The sequence below is a fragment of the Ascaphus truei genome, chromosome 14 (genome assembly GCF_040206685.1).
Source record: "Ascaphus truei isolate aAscTru1 chromosome 14, aAscTru1.hap1, whole genome shotgun sequence".
Lineage (NCBI taxonomy): Eukaryota > Metazoa > Chordata > Amphibia > Anura > Ascaphidae > Ascaphus > Ascaphus truei.
Genome location: NC_134496.1, coordinates 14,260,555 through 14,272,663, shown reverse-complemented (window position 1 = coordinate 14,272,663; position 12,109 = coordinate 14,260,555). Strand labels below are relative to the sequence as shown.

The 12,109-nt window shown below is 46.0% G+C and overlaps 1 protein-coding gene across 4 annotated transcripts in view; it reads left to right on the top strand.

Moving 5' to 3' along the window:
• LOC142465635 (neurexin-2-beta-like) overlaps nt 1-12,109 on the top strand; it is a 138,562-nt gene that overhangs the window by 50,876 nt on the left and 75,577 nt on the right. For all 4 annotated transcript variants that reach the window (XM_075569758.1, XM_075569757.1, XM_075569760.1 and 1 more), the window contains exon 3: nt 8,990-9,161. In XM_075569758.1, coding sequence (XP_075425873.1) covers nt 8,990-9,161 — 172 coding nt within the window. The remainder of the gene's footprint in view (nt 1-8,989; nt 9,162-12,109) is intronic.

Below are 12,109 nucleotides of genomic sequence, written 5' to 3'. Positions count from 1 at the left end.
TCTATAACACAGTTATCTCTCACCCTGCCCCTATACTCTATAACACAGTTATCTCTCACCCTGTCCCTATACTCTATAAAACAGCTATCCTCACCCTTCCCCTATACTCTATAACACAGCTATCTCTCACCCTGCCCCTATATATATAACACAGATATCTCTCACCCTGCCCCTATACTCTATAACACAGCTATCTCTCAGTATAGTGATTTGTGCATTATTAGTGTCAGCAGAAGAGATTGTTGAGGCTAGAAGTCATAGTGAAGAGTGATCTATTGTCCTGGAACAGGATTGTTCATTTCTGTTGCCCCCTTTGCAGCTCTGCCTGCTAGCCCTTTATATTTCAGTTGCATGTTTTCCCTGCTCTGAAAACTGACAGTGCCTGTGTAATCGATACATTATTGTTACACATTCCCTTCTTACACTGTCAGTAGCCGGTTGCCTTGCCAACCTCTTTAATCCCCCTGGCTAAGTGGACTTTTCCATACTCCCCTGTCTGTATTCACAGGTAGCACAGTCCTGTCACTATTCCTGTGTGACAAAGATTACTCACTTCCTTTTCCATCCTAAGCAGCTGAGTCAGTACCTCTCATGCTATCTACCCCCTGGCAAGGCCATTCCGTTTTTACCTTCCCTTGATACAAAGCACTCCACATAGAGAAGCACTCTCTCACCACTCCACAACATCTACCAGTACCCTCCATTTGCTGTGACTTTCCCAATAAAGTTAAGAAAATACATAAGGACTTGTTGTGCTTTCAAAGAGGGATGAGTTAAGCTATCTGGCCTCATTCACATCCTACACGTGACCCTGGTTCAAGAATATCTATCTTCATATAGGAGAGAGAGGATGGGAGAGAAAGGAAGTTGGGAGCGGAGCAACAAAAAAAAGGGAAATAATGAAGAGAGGGGGCGGGGGGTAGAGAGAGAAGGAAGAAGAGGTTTTTGGGGGTAAAACAAGTTAGAGGATAAAAGGATAGAGGAGAGACATTAGGAATGGGAAAGTATAGAGGTTAGAGAATAAGAGGTTATAAGGACAGAGCGAGAAGGGGGAAAGAATTGTGGGAGAGAGACAGAGTGAGAGAGGGTGGGGGAGAGGGAGAGAGACATAGGGAGGAGAGGGAGAAAGAAAAAGAGGGAGGAAGGTAGAGAAAGAGGGGTACAGGAATAGGGGGAGAGGTCGGCATAGAGGCAGATAGAGGGGGGAGTGAGAGAATTTATCTCCGGGACTCAACAAATCTATACCAAATTAAAGAGAGCTGATCAAAGAAGGAAGAGAGGGGTGGGGAGCGAGTGAGGGAGTGAGGGATAGAGGAATAGAGAGTGGGTGAGTGTGAGAGAGTTGAGGAAATAGAGAGAGGGGAGAGAGGGAAGGGGAGGTAGAGGAAGGGAGGGATAGAGGAGGAAGAGAGGGATAGAGGAAGAGAGAGGGAGGGAGGGATAGAGGAAGAGAGGGGGTGAGGGAGATAGGGAAAGGGAGTGAGGGAGAGGGAGGATGGCAGAGAGAGAGGGATAGAGAGAGAGAAGGGGAAAGGTATTAGGAGAGGGGGAGAGGGAGTGCAGGATAGAGAGAGGGAGAGAAATGGGGAAAGGGAGAGAGAGAGGGGGATAAAGACAGAGGAAGAGAGAGTGGGGGGGAGATAGACAGATGGGGAAATGGATGGAGGGGGAGAGGGAGAGAATCAACTCTTTAATACCAGACATCTTTGAAAAGTAAAGGTTTAATAATGTTATAATAACATCAGACTCATGGGTTATTATTTTCTTATAACCTCTGCATCCCAACCCCCCTCAGAATCAAATAAAACCATATTTATTGGGTTAGGTTAGTTATTATTTCTGGAACGTTTCGGGGGCTCTATTGAAATATTAGTGTTTGCGATGGTTATGGAGGATCATAGCACCCTTCTGTGGGAGAGCAGGACCGCGATGAGTGGAGACAGGACAATGGGACGGGTTTCACGTAGTAGAAACCAGGTTGGCCAAGTCTGCTGCCTGCCTCACCGTGGGGCTCTCCTCTCACTGATGCTTCTAGCTTCAAGTTGCCGATAATGGTCACATTGTTGGTCCACATCGCTGATCTTAACCAGGGGAGGGCCTCTACTTGATTTCTACCAGTCTGCACTCTCGCCTCTTCGGTCTTATTCAGTTCCAGGTGGTCTTGTCAGTAGGATTAGGCTGCACTGTGAAATGGGTCTTTGATGGTCATCTGTACCCTGCTATTTGTGGCTGTTATTTTAAAGGGGAGACCCCGTCTGTATCTGTTGCTCTGAAGAATCTCAGAAACTGTCTTCAGGCCTCACCTACATTGTAAACATTGAAGTCACACAATCGGCTGAAAGACTGTGACACCATCACGTCTCCTCTGTGTTAAAATACCACATGCACTTAGGTAAAGACTGCATGGGACATACAGTACATGCGTCCTCTGTCTGTGTCACTGTCACCCTGTAGTGAGATGGACACACTCATAGCTCCCTGATGTCTGTATCACTGTGTCACCAACCCTCTGTCTGACACCCAGGGCCAACAGCAGCCATTTTATTTTGTGCAGTGGCATTTTCTTTTATTGCCCTCACTTGCCAGGCCGAGGTCAACCATTTTGTGTCAGGGCAGCCATCTTGACCTGTTGTGCAGTGTGGTGGCCATTTTGAACCCCAGCCAGAGCCCCTCCATCTTGTCTCAGATAGACGCACAGGCCTAAACCAATTTATCAGCCTCCCATCTCTCATTCCTTCTCGGCTGCTCGCTGCTCCCCCAGGGGGCAATCTCTATCTCTCTCTTTCTCTCTCCCACTCTCCCTCCCCTTTGATCAGGACAGCAATTTGCTATAGATTTGACGATGCCCCAGGATAAATGCTTCTCCGCTTGTCTGCCCTCTATAGAGACACGTCTACCCATCTCCTCTCCTTCCCCCTCTCCTTTTCTCTCCATCCACGCTCACACTCCTCCACCCCCTCTCCTCTTCTCTCATCTTCCGGCATATACACACACACACACACCTTCTTCATCCTCCCTTCTCTCCCTCCCCCAATTTTACCTTCTCTCTCTATCCACACGCACACCTCCCTCCTGCTTCTCCTCTCCCTCCATCCCCACACTCCTGCTTTCTCCCCTCCTTCTCTCTCCTCTCCTTCTCTCTCCTCTCCTTCCATCCACACGCACTCCTCCCTCTCCCTCCCCTACTCTCTCCCTTCATACACACACGCCTTCTCTCTCCTCTCCTTCCATCCACACGCACTCCTCCCTCTCCCTCCCCTACTCTCTCCCTCCATACACACACTCCTCTCTCCTCTCCTTCCATCCACACGCACTCCTCCCTCTCCCTCCCCTACCCTCTCCCTCCATACACACACTCCTTCCTTCTCCTCTCCTTCCATCCACACGCACTCCTCCCTCCCCTACTCTCTCCCTCCATACACACACTCCTTCTCTCTCCTCTTCCTCCATCCACACACTCCTCTTTTCTCCCCTATTCCTCCATAAACATGCACACCTCCATCCCTCCCCCTCCATACACACACACACACTCGGATTTATATATGAAAAAAACTGATATATATATAATATATTAAACACGAAAAAATGCCTGCTACAGACTCTAAATAAATAGTACTAGTCAGCTATGTACAGCTTCAGCAGTTTGAATGGGACTGCCAGGGACCCCTGCTGTGTTAATCTAATGGGCCATTAGTCTGTCTGCAGAAATGTTGCAGCACTGGGAGATTGCCCCAGATGTATGTATGTAGGTATGGAATTGGACTGGGAGGGTATATCTGAGATACTATAAAACTGCAGTGCTTATGTTATTTTATGGGGTTTTAAACTGGATGTATTTGGGCTTTCTATTAAATAAGGGGTTTGTAGTGTGTGAAGATTGAGGGAGAGAAAATGAATCGGTTAACGGGTTTTTGTTGCAGTCAGTTTTGGGTTATTATACTATAAAAAGAATAGGGTTTCCCAGGGTTTGGGTATTTAGAGTTATTTAGGGTTATGTTCATTTCTAGGGGGTTTATATGGAATTACACGGGTCAAATAGTACATATTTAAAGGGTTGATATACAGTAGAGATACACTTAACTGTATGTGAAGTGGTATGGGGTGAGGTTTATAAGTTATACGGCGGTATAGATTAAAAGCGTTGGGGCGTTTTTATGGGATATGAATATGGAAAAATTGGGGGTTTATTTGGATTTATAACAGGCAGATATTGGGTATTTATGCTAGCATTATATTGTAATGAGTGTAGATTTATGTTGAATGAGACAGGATGAAGTGTGGGTTTTATAAAGGATAAAGCAGAAGAGGTTTGGGATATGACATCTGAATATAAAGGAATATGAGTTGACGGGGCATTAAACAGGACAGATATCAGGTATCCAATGACATGATATAGTAGATGCATCAAGGATTATAAGGAGTTGAAGGAGGAGACGGGATACAGTGTGAGGTTTATATGGGATCGGTCACAGTAGGTTTGGGATTTGTATGGGAAAATAATATGGAAACGTGGGTTTAGGTGGAAATGGAAAAGGAGGATGTGATAGGATTTCTTAGCAGACGAGTTTAGATTTGTATGTACATAAAGAAGATGTGGTGTGTAGATAATAATATAAAATCCCTTTGTTTTTTGGTAGAATTTGAACATGGAGCAGGTTGGCGTGATTGCACAGGCAGGGATGGGGCATTTAATAGGATTATATAGACGATGAGATTGTGTTTCTATGCAGTTAAATAGAATAAGGCTGTTCCGTTGTATTATCATAATAGGGAAGGATTTGTGTTTATGTGGAAATAGTTAGGGCAGGTATGGGATATTTAATCGGATCATATGGTTAATAAAGGTACATATGGAGTTAGACAATAAGGTGTGGGGTGGGGGGGGGGAGGGGTTGAATCTGAATTTGATTTGTCTTTATTTGAAATCACAGCGAGTTTGGCATTTTTATGGGCCTAACCAGTGCATAACACACACAGACAGATCGATCCTATAAAACCCTACGGCAATCCTGCCAAAATGACAGCTTCTTCATCGGTAAGAGTGGGGAGATTTATAGGGAAACCTTGTGAGGTTATAGGGTTATTTGGGGGTCATTTATTCTGTCTGAAGGGAAATCACCAGGGGTGGAAGAAGAGCCATAAATTTTGTAGGGGAATTATAGGGTTATACCCCAGAGAAGAAAAGGAAAGTATATAGGAATGAAAGAAGGGGTGTAACAGAGTTGAAAAGGAAGACAATATAATTCATGCGATCAGAACAATTCTTCCCTCTTCTGGCTGTTAAACTATTTAGAGATACTCACAATAGCTATATATGTATTATTATTATTTGTAAAGCACCAACATATTCCACAGTGTGGTACAATGGGGTCCTGATCCTGAAAGCTTACACTCTGAAACAAAAAGTAAATTGTCTGCTCATTGAGGGGTGGAGTATACTGTACCACTGGTTGGAGTATGGTCCAGCCAGGCTGCTGATCCCATTAAGGTTTGGCGGTGTGAGATAGTATGGAGTTTGTCCAGCCGCAAAGCTGGTCCCTATAGGGTTGGTGGGGGAGGGAGAAGTTGGATGTTAGGGGTATGCCAGATAGGCTTTGTTAAAATGGCGAGTTTTCAGAGAGTTTTTGAATGTGTGAAAGCTGCAGGAAAGCCTGACGGTGCGTGGTGCTGGGGGAGAGCCTGACGGTGCGTGGTGCTGGGGGAGAGCCTGACGGTGCGTGGTGCTGGGGGAGAGCCTGACGGTGCGTGGTGCTGTGGGAGAGCCTGACGGTGCGTGGTGCTGGGGGAGAGCCTGACGGTGCTGTGGTGCTGGGGGAGAGCCTGACGGTGCGTGGTGCTGGGGGAGAGCCTGACGGTGCGTGGTGCTGGGGGAGAGCCTGACAGTGCATGGTGCTGGGGGAGAGCCTGACGGTGCGTGGTGCTGGGGGAGAGCCGGACGGTGCGTGGTGCTGGGGGAGAGCCTGACGGTGCATGGTGCTGGGGGAGAGCCTGACGGTGCGTGGTGCTGTGGGAGAGCCTGACGGTGCATGGTGCTGGGGGAGAGCCTGACGGTGCGTGGTGCTGGGGGAGAGCCTGACGGTGCGTGGTGCTGGGGGAGAGCCTGACGGTGCGTGGTGCTGGGGGAGAGCCTGACGGTGCGTGGTGCTGTGGGAGAGCCTGACGGTGCGTGGTGCTGGGGGAGAGCCTGATGGTGCGTGGTGCGTGGTGCTGGGGGAGAGCCTGACGGTGCGTTGTGCTGGGGGAGAGCCTGACGGTGCGTGGTGCTGGGGGAGAGCCAGACGGTGCATGGTGCTGGGGGAGAGCCTAACGGTGCATGGTGCTGGGGGAGAGCCTGATGGTGCGTGGTGCTGGGGGAGAGTCTGACGGTGCGTGGTAGGGAATCCCTGAGAGAGCTGGCAGCATGGGAGAAGTCCTGCAGGTGGGAGTGAGAGGAGGTAATAAGGTGGGTGGAAAGACGGGTTTCATGAGCAGAACGTAGGGGGCGTGTAGGTATGTATTTGGGAATGAGGGCTGAGATGTAAGGGGGTGTGTCTTTGAGAGCTTTGTAAGTTATAAGTAGGGTTTTAGATTTGATTGTAGAAGATATGGGAAGCCGGTGTAGGGATATGCGTGGTGGAGCAGCAGAGGTGGAGCCACGAGGGATGTAGATAAATGTGGTGGGAGCGTTTGAGATGGATTGGAGTTGAGAGAGGTGGACGAGGGGAAAGCCAAGTAAGAGAAGGTTGCAGTAATCCAGGCGGGATATGATGAGTGAGTGGATTAGGATTTTAGTTGCATCATGAGTGGGGAAAAGGGTGAATCTATGCAATATTTTGGAGGTGGAGACGGCAGGACTTAGTGAGGGACTGAATGTGAGGAATGAGAGCGCAGTCAGAGATGACCTCTCGACAGCGGGTTTGAAGTGTTGATGAGATTGTGGTGTTATTGACAGTGAGGGAGTGTGTGGGTGTAGGGGTGGCAGTGAGGGAGAGTGTGGGTGTAGGGGTGGCAGTGAGGGAGACTTTGGGTGTAGGGGTGGCAGTGAGGGAGAGTTTGGGTGTAGGGGTGGCAGTGAGGGAGAGTTTGGGTGTAGAGGTGGCAGTGAGGGAGTATGTGGGTGTAGAGGTGACAGTGAGGGAGACTTTGGGTGTAGGGGTGGCAGTGAGGGAGTCTGTGGGTGTAGGGGTGGCAGTGAGGCAGAGTTTGGGTGTAGGGGTGGCAGTGAGGGAGTGTGTGGGTGTAGGGGTGACAGTGAGGGAGGGTTTAGGTGTAGGGGTGAAAGTGAGGGAGAGTTTGGGTGGGGGAGAGTTTGGGTGTGGGGTTGGCAGTGAGGGAGAGTTTGGATATAGGGGTGGCAGTGAGGGAGAGTTTGGGTGTGGGGGTGGCAGTGAGGGAGAGTTTGGGTGTGGGGGTGGCAGTGAGGGAGAGTTTGGGTGTGGAGGTGGCAGTGAGGGAGAGTTTGGGTGGGGAGGGTGACAGTGAGGGAGACTTTGGATATAGGGGTGGCAGTGAGGGAGAAAGGGCGAACAGCGCTTGTTGGCTGCGCATGCGCGATCAGTGTTTGCCGGTCGCTTATGCGCATGCGCGACCAGAGCTTGCTGATCGCGCATGTGCGGCCAGCGGCATAGAAAACCGGGACAGTAACCCAAAACATAGAGAAAGAGGCCTAAAAACCGGGACATCTGGTCACCCTCCTCTCTCATCTAGGGTGTCCCCATATTCGTAAGAATAAAACTCTGCCTTGGAGAGGGGGCGGGGGGGTCAATCTGCATGGTCAGCCTGGGTATGAGGAGAGAGTATAAATGTACTCCATACTGATCTATAGTTCTGTACATTCACATGCACAGAAACTCTATATATATATATATATAATATATATATGTATACTCTATCATTACATGAAACTATATCTATAGTACTGTGTATTCATATATTAGTAACTCAGCATAACTCTTCACTGCTGTATATTCACATATACATGTGCTGTATATTCACATATACATGTATAAATATTATTATTACATAACACTGTATAATAATGTATATCCAGTGTATATAGATACTCATTTCTGCTCAATGTAAGGGTATTCATACTGTACTCTGTATTATTATATAGCACTGTATTACAATGTATATAGTGTTAAAGATTCTCATTGCTGCTCTATAGAGCTGCATATTCATGTATAACTGTCTGTGGGAGTGTGTGTGTGTGTGTGTGTGTGTGTGTGTGTGTGTGTGTGTGTGTGTGTGTGTGTGTGTGTGTGTGTGTGTGTGTGTGTGTGTGTGTGTGTGTGTGTGTGTGTGTGTGTGTGTGTGTGTGTGTGTGTGTGCTGAAGAAGTTCCCCTTGGGGACCGAAACGTAGGGCTCATGTGTGTTATGGGTCAATAAATACCCTCTATTTATTCATATATTTTGTCTGGTGCTGATAATTTGACCGTTCTGGTCTTTTCTTTAAATATATATATATCTCAAAAATCCCCCATAACTCTTTCTGAGGTGCTGGACATTTATTTCACCATCTCCATTTGGATTGACATTATTTTCATCTGGTTTTTCACCATTTCGTAGGGAATTTTTAACAGGGTTAAAGGGAAGAACCATCGGACATATATATATGTATATATACTCTATCATATATCACTTTATAATAATATGTACTGTACAGTCCATAAAGATGCTCAGGATCACAATATAGTGCTATTATTCACATATAACTGTATATATACTCTAACATTATTACACTGTATGTATATATACATGAATATATACATACATCTATATTTATCTATATCTATATCTATATCTATATCTATAGCTATATCTATATCTATAGCTATATATATATATATATATATATATATATATATATACACAGTACATAGTGTATAGAGATACAATGTGTCACTATATATTGCTGTATATGCATATATGTCTGTTTATGTTTGTGCGTGTGTGTATATATATAATTGCTGTATATTAATTGCCCCCCTCTTATTGCCTCTCCTGCAGGACCAGGGCACGGTGGGGGTGATATTTAACGTAGGCACGGATGATATAACTATCGAGGAGCCGGGGGCGCTGGTGAGCGACGGGAAGTATCATGTGGTGCGATTTACCCGTAGCGGGGGCAATGCTACCCTGCAGGTGGACAGCTGGCCCGTCAACGAGAGGTACCCTGCAGGTGAGAACTGCCCCGGGGTACTGCCTCTGGGTGGAAGGAGGAGTCTGGGAACTGCCCATTAGAGGGTACATAAAACTGTTGCACTACTAATTGCCCATGAGGGAGGGTTTGTAGACTGGTAAATGTCCCTGGTATCTGCCTCAAGGGACGGCAACTGTGGCTGGTACTCCTAATATATACTTCCAGTAACTATGTTCTGGTAACCCTGGGAACTACCCAAGGAAAACTACCATTCCCGCCCTCCTTTTCGCTCTTCCCCTTCTTTTCCTCTGCTTCCTGCCCCCCTCTCTCCGTATCTCCCCTTCTCTCTATATTTCCCACTATAGACTTTCTTAATGACTCTGTCACTGAAGGTAGGTCACACTGTGTCCCCTGGTGCATGCTGGGAAACCAAACCCCACACAATTGGCATTGCACCCCGAAAAGTATCGGGATCCCTATAAGGTTTAGGTCAGCTGACCCATCTTTATGGGCTGTGATGCTCAGATATTGGGGCCATGATAACCTCAAGTTTGTGGGACTTTATCACAAGCTCCCAAATGATCTATTGTCCTACTATTAGTTGGGATATTGAGAATTCTAGAACCACCCTTAGATCCTAGTCTTGGTTTATCCCAGAATTGGGGTCACTGCACACCTCCATATGAGTCTTCAGAGTGCTCTTTACTTCCCAACATGCTTGGGTTGACCCTCTAAAACAACTTACAAAAGATTGCTCTGTATCTTTTTCCGAGGGGTTAAGATTGGCTTTGGAAATTGGATGGTAAGTTTGTGTCTCTTATGGGATCAGATCGTTTTTTTTTACTAAAGAATATAACGAGGGAGCATTAATTAAAGACAATCAAACCTACTAATAAACTTAATCCTAAAAAAGCCAAAGGGGGAATTTGGCATTAAACTGTTCCTTATACCCCTATTAACCAAACCCTAAACAGAACTAACTAGTCTTTAGAATTTAATCCCTTCTGCCTCCTTCTTAACCATTCTCATATCATCAAGAGTTTATGGGATTTAGGAATGCAAGATTTGGAAAAATACATTTGGAAGTTTGGGGAGCATTTTAGGGATCCAGGTTCTTGAGATTGAATGGTATTTGTAGGAGAACATTGGGGGAGTTTCACATTAAATATAAGATTGTTGAATATTTATGGTTATAATGTAGCTTAAGGGGACATAGAGAATTCTGTTTTTTTATACTGGTGAGAGTTTACAAAAAAGGTAAAATCCGGCCATTACATAGAAGGAAGTGGTGATATCACCGTACAATTTATTGGTCAGACCTCACCTAAAGTCTTATGTCCAATCTTGGTACACCCATCTCCAGAAGGACAGCGCTGTCTATGCTGTATGATTATAGAAAACTGTATATTACAGAACAAAACAAAGAATAGACAGCACTTAAAGGGGCTAAAGCCAGATACTAAATGGTGCAACGGGGAGCAAGGAGGAACCCTATTTCCTCCACACAATCAATAAACACAAAACAATGTTCCCAGCACTCATAAATGACAATTGAAAAAGGAATAAGCCAAATTAATGTAACCAAGAAAAGAACACAAACCCCTAAGGGGCGTGGGTCACACACAGTTTGTGATAAATATGACAAGGAAGGAGCGGGAGAAAACAAGGGAAGGGGAAGGGTAGGAAAGGGAACTCTCAGGGAGGGGGGAAGGGAGGGGGTTGGGGGTGCAAACAAATGTGTTGATACAGGGGAAGGGGGTCAACGTTTCGGGATGAAGAACCCTTCTTCAAGCCGATTCCCAAGGGGCAAAGAAGATGTCCGATGTTACTTCCCTTTAACCCTATTAAAAATTCCCTATGAAATGGTGAAAAACCAGATGAAAATAATGTCAATCCAAATGAGATGGTGAAATAAATGAGTCCAGCACCTCAGAAAGTGTTATGGGGGATAATGGGCTCCTGAATCACGTTCAATGATGACCTAACTAGGAAAAAAGGTGAGCTCAAAAATCCCAAAAATCCCCCATAACTCTTTCTGAGGTGCTGGACTCATTTATTTCACCATCTCCATTTGGATTGACATTATTTTCCTCTGGTTTTTCACCATTTCATAGGGAATTTTTAACAGGGTTAAAGGGAAGTAACATCGGACATCTTCTTTGCCCCTTGGGAACGGGCCTGAAGAAGGGGTCTTCACCCCGGAACGTTGCCCCCCTTCCCCTGTATCACCACATTTGTTTTCACCCTCTCTTCTCCCTGAGATTTCCATTTCCTTTCCTACCCTTCCCCTTCCCCTTCCCTTGTTTTCTCCCGCTCCTTCCTTGTCACATTTACCACACACTGTGTGTGACCTACGCCCCTTGGTGGTTTCTGTTCTTTTCTTGGTTACATTAATTTGGCTTATTCCTTTTTCAATTGTCATTCATGAGTGCTGGGAACATTGTTTTGTGTTTACTGTATATTAAGGGGATAACCTTTACAGCACAGGGCTAGCAGCTGAATTAGTCTTTGTAGATAGATGTACAGATCTCACAAGTATCTTATTCAGACAAAGTGGAAGCATGAGATCATATGTAACCAGGGGAGCTGTAGTAGGAAAAGGAAAATGCTGTCTTCAAGTGGAGAGAGAAGTTCTCATTATCACAAGTATACGGAAGGAAGAATCTGCAAAATAACAGGAGTGGGAGAATGTATTAATAATATTCATTTTTTTTTTAATTGTATAGCGCTGACCTTGTACGCAGAGCTGTACATAGAATTTTTTGCAGGCATGGGTCTCTGTCCCGATGAGCTTATAGTCTATTTTTTGCTGCCTGAGGCACAGGGAGATAAAGTGGTCCCAAGGAGCTGTTTCCGGGATTGGAACCAGGCTCCCTGGCCATTGTTTTCAGAGTCCGTGCCATTACTCACGGAGCCACTCCTTCCTCCGGACGCCTATTCAGTAACAGTGAGAAGGATGTGGAATGTAGGTTCCATAATGAGTCACG